General features: G+C 55.1%; 1 protein-coding gene across 3 annotated transcripts in view; it reads right to left on the reverse strand.

Moving 5' to 3' along the window:
• ZCCHC24 (zinc finger CCHC-type containing 24) overlaps nt 1-5,501 on the reverse strand; it is a 60,514-nt gene extending 55,013 nt beyond the window's left edge. For 2 of the 3 annotated variants that reach the window (XM_045083557.1, XM_004765309.3), the window contains exon 1: nt 5,036-5,462. In XM_045083557.1, the coding sequence (XP_044939492.1) occupies nt 5,036-5,281 (246 nt within the window). In that variant the 5' untranslated portion in view covers nt 5,282-5,462. Of the gene's footprint in view, nt 1-5,035 lie in introns of all 3 variants that reach the window. The other variant, XM_045083558.1, reaches the window with a different exon arrangement.
• Between the last annotated feature and the right edge of the window lie 5,474 nt (nt 5,502-10,975).

Raw genomic sequence — 10,975 nt, forward strand, 5'->3', positions numbered from 1 at the left:
TCCTGCCACTGATGCCCTGACTGTATCATCCTCTTCTTGAAAAGCCTTAGTTTCCCCACCTGGACAATGGGGACACTGCACAATGACTGTGCCATGAGAGAAAAGTGCCAGCAAGTGCTCATGCCCATCCTCTGACTCCCCCAAGCCAGGCCATCCTTGGACTTCCATCCCAGGGAGCCCCACGCCCTGTCTCTGGGGAGGGGCTGGAGCCATGGGTACGACTGAGGTAGGGACACAGCGCGACGGCCGGGACCCGTGATGAATGGACCAGTGCCTACCACTCCTCAAAAGGTCTGAGATTGGGGGGCAACACATCAGAGGCCCCAGAGCTTGAAAGAACGTTCCTGGGGATTGCCTGCCTTGCACTGGGGCCCCGAGAACAATCCAGGCGACAGCCAGCACAGTGAGCCACAGAGCCAATTCTAGCTGGAATATGGAGGCATTCTGCATGTAGCCCGGCCACCGACTTGCTGAGGGTGCCTTGCCAGGCCTGCTTTCTCTTCTAGAAAGAGATAAAGAAAGAGATGCCAAGAAGAAAGCACTGCCCAAGAGTAAGGGACCATGACTCGGGGCTGCCTTCTCTGCAAGGAGCCCCTTTAGGTGCTGACAGAGCCTGGCTCACTGCCACAGCTCATTACAGATTACTAACCCTGCCTGCTTTCTTCCCTCCCACCTGACTCAGAAGGTCCACAAGGTGTGGCCTCCCCTCTGAGTCCAGGCCTGCCCAGTCAACTTACTTTGACGGAGGGAGGATAGGGCCACCTCAGCCTACAGGCCCTCGAGTGATGGCCCTCCTTGTCTGAGTCAGAGCTCAGCTTCCCAGGGCTGGCCAAAGGGGCCAGGCAGACTCCCAGGCTCTGCTGGTCTGGAAGGCCCATCCCTCCTGGGACCTGGCGCTGCCCCCTTCCCACCAACACACACAGACCACGAAAGTTGCTAGGAATGAACTCCAGCCCCGAAAGCTCACTCTCAGCCCCACTGAGGCAAACCTCCATCCTCACACAGGCTGGGGCTTCGTCTGCACCTGCGCCCTGGTCAGGTAGCCTGGGCTCACCTGCACCTGTGGGCAGCACAGGTGACACACAAAACCTTCACAGGACTGTCAACACCCAGGGGCCCTTGAAAGCAGGACACCTAAGTGGCGCCTCGAAGGGTCTAATAGCCCTCTCTGCAGAAGGGCTTAAACCCTGTGCATAAAGCCTCGGGATATCCCTGCTGCCTTCAGTGGACAGGCTAGCGCCGCAAAGACAAGGAGGTCTGCAGTGCTGGGGTTGAGAGCGCCAGGATCAGGGTGGGGCTGGGGAGAGGGCTTGAGTCAACAGCTCCTGGAAGAATGTCCTAAGGGTTAGAAGAGATGTGCCTTAACGGAGCCGTCCCTGGGCCTGGAGATGTTCAGAAGAACACTGTCAAACATTTTATGCCAAAAACATTCTCTGGTCAAATACTGATGGAAATGTGGGGCTGACGAGAGGGAAATACGTTTCTATGCTGCGGGACTTCTCAGAGCCTTCACAGTGCTGGGGGTTGCGGGGGTGGGGGCATTGTGTGTCTCCAAGGGAAGGACAATCTTTTGCTTTCCAGACAGATTTGACCCCAAAGCCCTTCCCCCAGCCTCCACAAACCATGGTTTCACTGTAAAGCCACGTCTGTCTATCCCTGGAGGAAGAGGGAAAGATAACAGCCGCCCTCAGACTCTGACCTGGAGTGGGACAGCCATAGCTCCTCTTGAGGGAGTATAGGCACAACGCAGGAGGGCTTCTGGACATCCCTCTGAGGGGCCCAAGAGCTAATTCTCATTCTCACAATGAGGGGTATGTCTCCTTTTCTGGAGGTAGAGTCCCACAGCTCCTACACTGCTCTGAACTTAAATTCCAATCTAATCTTGGCAGGGAAGACCCCCACACCACCCAAGCCCCCACTCCCTCTAAGAGCAGCCTTCCTTGGTACCTAAGAGGAGAGCAAAGGGGCTCAGCCAAGAGTCCCCGGAGTCTCTCTTCAAAGACATGTAGTTGTTGCCACAGATCGGGGGCTGAAACTGAAGCTCCCAGGGCCCATATTCTAGACCGAGGCCTTTAAAAAACTGCACAAAATGTCTGTGCCTGCTTTGGTCTGGCACCTTTACCACCAGCTGAGAAGCTGAAGAGCCCCCATGGGCGTCCAAGACACCTCCAGGTGTCGCTCCTGCCCTCGTACACAGACTCTGCCATCTTTCTGCTCCTGGGGCCAGTGTTCCACTCAGAACCCTTGGCTTATCTTCAGCTTCCAGAGCTGAGGTTCCAGGGGCACAATGGGCTTCTGTGCCCCCATGTCCTCAACCCCCCCGCCCAAATCCCAGCTGCATTCATGGTGTTTTGCTATTGTGGTGGGAGCAGCCTAGGGGTGGTGCGGGAGGGGGTGGGCTCTTGGCACCGGGACCCGCGCAGACAGGCCGTGGTCAGCGGTCAGCATGCAAGTCACATCCGCAGGCACTGCCACCAGGCCTGCCAGGCCTTGTAGAGAATGGCGATGCTCCTGAGTCCCTGGGTCCCTTCACAGAGTCCTCTCCGGCCCACACATGATTTGCTTCTCCAACCAGCCCCTTGGTGGCATTCAGGTGGGGGGTATTTTTTCATGCCTTCTCAGCCAGTTGCTATTTCGGAGCCATATTAGGTCACTGGCTAAGCCCTGGACGCAGGAAAGCCCAGGAGCACAGCTGGGGCTCCAAGAGGCTTTAGGAGGCGAAGTGGGTGAGGGGTGAGAGCGAGTGAGTCGAGAGCCCAGAAAGCCATCCGGAAGTCAGCCAGCACAGCCCTCCAGTCCCTCCAAGGAAGCCACTGGTCTGTCAGCATAGGAGAAGCCCCTCTTACCTCCCCCAGCTCAGCCTGTCTGCTTGCGTACGTATCTCTCAAATCCCATCCTAAGGGGCAGCAGAGACTAAATTCAACGAATGTGTAAACTGAGGCCAAGGCAGAGACAAGGCATTCCCCCAAAGTCAGGTCATAAGAGACTTCCTTCTACCATTGCTCTGCATAACCTTTATCAGCTTCTTTTACACTGGCCCTCCTCACAAGGGAAGCTGGGGTCAGCAGCAGCAAAGTGACCAGAGACAGGTTTCACTGAGATCCAACTGAGATCTCATGGAAATGTTAGACATTTCCAACAGAAGTCACCACTTCCTACTCTTACAGAAGACTTTGGATGGCTCCAAACTTCCAAGCCTCTCAGCAGAGACCCCCATTCAGGGAAGAAGGCAACCATTGGGTAGGAACTGGAGGAGGCTAGTAGAGGATGTTTAGGGACACCCCGCCCCACTCGACCCGTGAGGGGTGAGAGAGTTCATGGTCACATGCGTCATGGTCACTGTCCTCCTTGGGATTCCCACAGCACCTGCACGAAACTACTTACCACTCACGTTGTAACTAACAATCTTGTCTGTCTTTCATCTGGGGCCCTCACTGATCTGTCCCTGCTTCCCCAAGGGCACACACAGAACTCAACAAATGTTTGGTAAGGTAACAACTAAAAAGACCCAGGTAGTGAGGAAACACCCAGAACCTGTACTCCAGTCGCCCGTCATTGGAGCCAGTTCCCTGAAGAGGTGGCAAGTCTCTTATAAGAGAGAGGATTCCCAGCCAAGAATAACTCCTCCCGTGGAGAGAGTGCTTTACAGTTTACAAAGAGCTTTGGTAGACAAATGCTTTCACTTGGCCCCAAAGGGTGGCTCTTTAGACCCATCTCCCTGCGCTATGCCCAACAGACCCAACACAGGTCAACCAGTCCTTCTCTCAGCTCACGCGGTACTGACCCACTTCTACGCCTCAGGTCAGCATTTTATGTCCACATCCTCCTCTGGCAGAGTTGAACACATTATGGGACCAGAAAGGGAAACCCTCTGCCTTTCCCCTCTCATCCTAGCACACTCGCACTTTCACAGGCCCTTGTCCCTGACTCATTCAGGACTCTGAGTCTCCTAAACCAAATGCCATGCTCAGGCCCAGAAGGAAAACGAACCTTCAAGCGTGTCCTCTCCTCCACCCCTTCCCCCTGCACACTTGCAGGGGGAGCTGCCAGAAAACAGATGAGTGAAGGCCACAGAAGGGTATCTGCAATTCCCAAAAGAGACCAGAGTCGATGGGAGGGGAGGAGGAGGAGGAGTCCAGCTGAAAGGAGAGAGGAGAGGTATCTAGGAAAGCTCTGGAGAAGACCTCTGAAAAGGGGCTGGGAGGTCCTGGCAATCTCTGTATTTATCTGGCGGGGAAGACACGCTGCCCCTTCCACTTTGTAACCGAATCCACCCAACAGGCAGACTTTGCAAAGCAGCCAGCCCAGGTTTCAGGAGAAGGCACTGGGCAGCTGAAACCTCTCCCCCAGGCTAGCCCCCCTCCCAAGAGCTCAAGAGGATTTCCCTTTCATTTCCTTCCAGTCTGGGAGGGCGGGGGACAGCACAGTCTGTGGGGTCAAGCCCTCAAAAACCACTTCCTATGTGGCTGGGGGAGGGCAAGCAGCTGGAGGATGTATCTGGGGGTCCCTGTGTAAGAACAGCAGGAAAAGCCCTGCTCTCCAGGGTGCCCTTTGGGTCAGCCACCACCGAGGGCGGAGGAGAAAAGATTTTAGGCCCCTGCAGAGAAGCTCAGAGCAGAATCTGCACTCCCGGTCCCAGCGAGCGGTGGCCAAGAGGGGGATGGGGCTGGGCGTGGGAAGGACACTTGGAAGGGGCTCTCCGCCCTGGCCGCGCCCGGGCTGTCTGGAGAGAATCCGGAGCCCCCCGCCCAGCCCGGGCTCCCCCCAGTTCCCTTCAACAGGGCGCTCCGAGCTGGGAGAGGGAGCAAGAGGGCCCCGCCCGCGCCTGAGCTGCTGGGAGCCGGGCTCAGCCGGGAGGTGACGCGCTCCCGACGCCCCGGGGACATCGGGTGGCGAGTTTGGCAGAGCTGAACGAAGCCAAGCCAAGCAGGGCCGGGCAATACCGAGCCGGGCCGGGCCAGGCCAGGAAGAGTCAGGCGGATAGGAAAAGGCCCGGCGCGGTCTACGGAGGGCGGGGGCGCGCGGGGGCACCCACCTCTCCGCGCTGCAGCTGGAAGAAGCTGTTGAGATAGCTGGAGTGCAGGGGCGAGCCCAGCTGCTCCGGGCGGCCCTTTCCGAAGGCCAGTTCTGGGGGCGCGGCGCCTGCGGGCGGTTCGGGCCGAAAGGCATCGAAGGCGCTCGCCTGGTGCGTGTCCTGCAGCGACAGGTAGACCCAGTTGAGTAGCTGGGCGGGCTGGTACACCGAAGCGGCGCTCGTGTCGATGGCCGACAGCAGGCTCATTTTGCGGCGGCGGTGCCGGCCCCTCCCCGGCCGCCCGCTTGCGCCCCCCTCCCCCGCAGCGGAGGGGCGGGCACCGGGGAGCCTGCGCCCACTGCCCACCGCCCGAGCCCCGACGGCGATCGCCCAGTGCCGTGAGCACTGCGCTCTGCCCGCAGCCGCCGCCGCCGCCGCCGCCTCCCCCTGACTGCAGCCGCAGCGCGCGCGGGCGGAGGAAGGAGGCAGCGAAAGTTGGGCAGGAAACTTTTGGCCCGCCCCCTCCGCGCCGCCCGCCCCGCCCCGCCCCGCGATCCGCTATCTGCCTCAGTGCTGACCCCTTCGGCAGCCGCTCCCGAGGCGGGCTCCAAATGGACCACGCCCCTTATACACTGTCCTCGCCTGCCATTGGTCGTCTCATTGAATATGGAGTAGTGGGGCGGGGAGAGCGAGGAATTAGGGCTCATCTGTGCTTGCCGCAGTCTGCTGGCCCGCCCATGGGCGGGCCCCTTCCAGGCCCTACCCCACCCCTAGCCCGCCCACCCGCCCTACACCCGGAGCCTGCGGGAGCTCAGGACAGCCCCTGCCTAATCAATCTGCTCTTTCTCTGCTTGGAGCTCTTCTGTCTCTCGTTCTTTCTAAATCCACTGCAATTATTTCATTTTCACTCGTTTCTCTTGCCGGATTTTTCTTCCTTTTTCATTCTCTCTCGGCTGTCTTTCAGATTAACATCTCCTGGGTCCCTGTCTCTGTCCGGCTCGTCGTCGTCTTCTTCTGTGGTTCTCTCTTAAGTGCGTGCGTGCGGTTGTGTGTGTATGTGTGTGTGTGTGTGTGTTTTCTATTTCCGTCCAGTCTGATGTGTTTCTCTGCCTCTCCTCCTCCCCTCCCAGACACACGCGTGCACACTCACACGCCTCCCTCCCTCCCTCCTCTCGCTATCACCGTAGGACCCTCCCCCTCCCACTTAATTCCTTCCATCTGCGGAATCGCTTTGCGGGCCTGCTCCGCCGAGGGGGGCCCGGGTTCCTGCCCCAGGAAGAACTCCCCGCCTCCTTCCCTCGCCTCACCCCCTCCCCCTCTCCCTTCTCCTATTTCTGCTCTTAGCCGGCCTTTTCCTCCGCGCAGACCCCCGGCCCCAGCCCAACCCGGTGCTTCGGCAGGCCGCCAGGACCCCAGATGGGACACGGGGAGCTCGGGAAGACGACTATCACCCACCTTCCAGAACGACCCAGCTACTCCAAGTATGCTTGGGGGGAACCTCCGCCCCCGTCCCCTCCTCGGCCTGACACACCCGAAGCCCAGGGCCTTCACCCTCTCAGTCTGGGGTAGTCAGTCATCCCGCGCCTGCGCTAAGCGAGGTGTTTGGTAGTCACCTCTCCCACCGCACCCCTGGCTCTGGAGCCATTCCACCCGGCGTTCAAGTGCCAAGTTGGCAACCCTCCAGCTCAGTGACCTCCGCATGGCGCCTAACCTCAGCGAACAAGCCTATTTTCTCCTCCGTAAAATGAGGATGGTCACCATCCTTCCTCTGGGGATGTTTATGAGCTGACCAGTTTGAGTTTGGTAAGCAGAAGACATTCCATAAAAGTCAACCTTCACAAGGATTTCTCTCACTACCTACGCAGAGAGCATCTGTGCGTTTTTGGACCTGAATGGTCTTCAGGGATGTGTCCCTCTTTCCCACCATATCACCAACCAGGAGCCCCTTCCATAATTTTGTCTCAGATCATTCGATGATGTCAAAGATTTTGTCTATCAAACAATCTAGGATTATTAATACCGATGATAGTGCATATCCCAGGTTTGTTTTAATCTATGTTTCTTTATCAGAGACCTATCCCTTTACATTTTAAATCATGTTTAGTCTATTTGTTTAAGCAGAAGGTACACTTTTTTTTTTTTTTTTTTTTTTTTTAGAAATAATTGTAATAACTCCTGGAAATATTTGGAGTCATCTCTGGAACTCTACTACTATCTTTAAGGTTCTAAGATGGGAGGAACGGGAATAGGATTTGAAACCACCAATTTAGACTTTCCCTGGACATTTTAGAGAAAACTGCTGTTCAGAGAGGGGGCATCTTCCAGTTGCACAAGCAGGCAGCTGGGGAGCACAGAGGAGATCCTGAGGCACCCAGGCCCAGCCCCGAGCTCTCCGTCTCTGGCCCCCACTCTCCTTCTGGGTGAAGGGAGTCCTGTTATGTTGTAGTGCTGGCATTTTTCCCCAGTGTGGGTCGCACATTCACACTGCTTCACAGGCTGGGCAGGTCCCACCAGGTATAAGGCAATAAATGGGAAGTAGTGAAGTAGCCTCATGGAGAAGGGCTAGCTACTCAAAATCTTTCTGTCATGGTTCTCAGCCTGAAACTCTGAGTCTGTCACCTGCCTAGAGAGACATCTGCTCGGGGGCTCCCTGCTCTTCAATGATTTGATGCTGTGAGGGCTCTTGTCATACCTGGCAACAATGCCGGTGGCCTCTGCCCCTTTTACCCCCTCCCCCCACCCACCCCTGCCCCATAGTTCCTACACAAGGCCTGCAGCATCAAAAGTAGATGATCCCCAAATGTTTGCTAGGTGGAGGGCTGGATGGAGGGTTGGAAGGGTGGCCAATTTTCCTCCCCTTTGAAACCTGAATGGCTCCTCTGGTCTTATACTTTGCTTCCTCCTCTTGCCCACAGCACACCTGCCGAACATATACTTACTTACTTATACCTGCCCAACATATACTTACTTACTTATGCCCTGTAAGTAATCAATAAGTGTGAACAACTGCTGGGTAGTTTGCCTGAGTAGCAGCTGGTTGCCGTGAGGTCAGTCCCTCGGCCCATCCTAGAAGAAAGAGTCCCTGAAATAGCATGTCCCGTGGGATGGGAGGCAATGGAGGCAGATGGCCAGATAGGTATCAGGGGCCTGGGTACCAGGCTCAAAAGACCCACCTAGGCCCAAGCTCTGTGCCTCCCCTGTTCCCCTCATGTACACATCAAGAAGCCTAGCATTTAATGTCAGAGGTCTTAGCCCAAGCCTTCACTTCAAAGAGAAGGAGGCACCATATTCCAGAGAAGGAAAGAGACTTGCCCGAGCTCAGCCAGGAAACCTAATGGCTAAGCTACCTTCTCGTAATCCACCCACATTCCCATTCCCCCCTCACTGGTCCCCATCTGGCAGTCTCCTGGTGTAGCATGGCCCCAGACACACAGGTCAGAGGGTACTCCTGGGTGAGACTTAGGTCCTTGCCTCCTTTCTTTTCTGGTAATTCTGCCCACCTCATGGTTTCCAGAATGGGACAATGGAGAAAAAATGGGATTTGGAGAGCAGAGACCTGGCCATGAGGCCTTGGGCAAGTCTTTGCCTTCTCTGTAAGCCTCCATTTTTCTCAACTACTGGCTGACTTGGTCAAGTGAGGATACAAATAGGAAGACGGTGCTTTGCTAACTCTGAATAAGCCATCATTCAAAAGGAAAGTGTGGTATTAATAATTTAAGCAAGAGAAATATTCAGTTTATCTGGAGGGGTGGTTAGAAGGAAAAGCGTGCATGGAGGGGAGGGTCTGTCCCTCAAGTTCCCCAGACAACAATCTGATAGATGTTTGGGTGAGTTTCAAAACAAGAGCTTTGAGCTCAGAGAAGCAAGAGAATTTTTGGAAAGAAGGGCATGCAGAAGTCTTCATGCAACAATCAGCCTTCAGTTTGGTGTTGAAAGGCACCAGACAGGAGCCGAGGAAGAAGAGGGGGCCTCACGACCCCATGCTAACTGATTAGTGCTAACTGATGCTGCTTATTTCTCTAAAGCACATCAATCGCATGGTAATTTACAAGCCTTAACCCTCTTGAACCTGCCCCTACTCCATGCCCCAGGAATAAACAGCGAAGTGCACCCTGGGAAGGCTGAGTGTTGTCTCTCCTCCAGGCCAGGACTAGGCATTGGGCTCCTTTGGACTGTGTGTTGACACAGAAGGTGTCAGTTTACAGCAGTGATAGCAAAATGGCAAAGAGTCTCCCTGCACACGCCACTGCCCCATCCCCCCACCCAGGACAGAAGTCACTGAGTACAGAACTCTTTCCCGGACATGACTTCAGACCCCTTCTCAGCGCGGCACTCTGTCACCGTGAAGGATGGAGTGGACCCGGAAGATGAAGACTGTTTGCTATCTCCTCTTCGCCGTGGACGTGGCGTGCTTCTTACAGGGCCATATGACTGCTAGCTCAAGTTTAGCATCTTCGTGCAAGGCTCTGACAGCCAAACCATGGGGGCAGCCTGACCAGTTCAGTCCCCAGCCACAGACTCTTGACTCTTGATAAAAGAACCACAAAAGATGAGGGGATCCATGAACCTTCAACTCAGTCAGCCACTCCGTGTAGGTTCTGAGCTGTGGAGAGTGCCTGGGCCTTTGGAGATGGTCTGTTTCCCAGCTTTGACTTTGGTGAGTTGATTATCCTCTGCTCGACAGTTTGCTCATGTGCAAAACCTTGTCCCTATTACTTGAACCCCAGGACACAGGAGGGCATTGGACACTCTGACAGCCCTGGCCACTGGAAGGCTCTCAGAGGATGCTTGCTGCGTTTCAAGGCTGGACAATGAGCATGAGCACGAGGGGCACCAGCCTGGATGTCAGAAGCCTCAGGTTCTCTGCCCTACCGTTGTGTGTCGCCTGGGGAAGCTGACAGTGCGCCCTGGATCTCTGGTCCCCAGAAGTCATAGGAGGAGGCCTAGTAGGCCACTGCTCCCTGAGAAATAGCCTTCAGAAAAGTGCCAAGGCAGAGATGGGGCCATCCTCACACAGAAGCTAGAGGAAGCCATGACTCTCCTTTCAATTTCCTACCTACTTTTCCTTAAAATATAGCGACAACAATAACAACAAGAAACAAACAAACAAAAAACGAGCTATATACATTTTACCAACAGCCCCTTAGGGGCTCAATCTCTGAAGATACCCTGGGCTTTCCAGCGCTCAGGGCTGGAAAGAAGACACCTGGTCACTCAGGACCAGTGATGAAAATATGATCCCATTCTCTTGTGGAGGACATGAGGGAGTGGCTCTTGAATATCCATGTATTTAGACTTATGAAGCATCTGTTTGGAAAATGGAAATTAAAACACTCACTCTGAAGTTGAGTGCACAGTGCTGTCTATATTGTTTTGGGAAAAGTCTTGCCCATATCAAAGAATGGAGAAAGCTGGATGATGGGGACTTTGGGAGGGGCTCAACCTGCCCCTCCAGGCACCCCTTGACCTTTCTTGCCTGCTTAGACAATCTTTCCATGGCCGCCCACTGAGTAAAGTCCAAACACTGAGCATGATGTCCAAGGCCCTTTGGGCCTCTGGCTGTTGGCCACTTTTCTATCCTAATTGCCAGCCCAAACTACCTTCTAGCTCCTAAGCCCCATGTGCCACCTGCCCTCCGGCAAAATGAGACAACCAGCCTTTCCCATTCAAGCAAGGCCTTCCTTGCCTTAGGCCTTTGCACATGCTGTTCCCTTGCCAGGAAGAGCCCCCACTGTTAGTCTCTTGGCAGTCTTCTCTCACCCTTCAAAACCTAGCTGAAAAAATGACTTTCTCAAGAAGAGTTTTGTAATCATAACCCCCGTTCTCACCCTCACAACCACCCATTTGATAGTCTCTTTCGTTCTTGACTAGAGGGTGTTCAAATGACATCACGATGTTCACAGAACAGTCAGTCCTCCCTTCCCACCAGCTTCCACCCAGCAACACCACTGGACTATGAGC

Source organism: Mustela putorius, unplaced genomic scaffold, assembly GCF_011764305.1.
Source record: "Mustela putorius furo isolate JIRA1106 unplaced genomic scaffold, ASM1176430v1.1 tig00000698_pilon_pilon_pilon, whole genome shotgun sequence".
NCBI classification, from domain to species: Eukaryota; Metazoa; Chordata; class Mammalia; order Carnivora; family Mustelidae; genus Mustela; species Mustela putorius.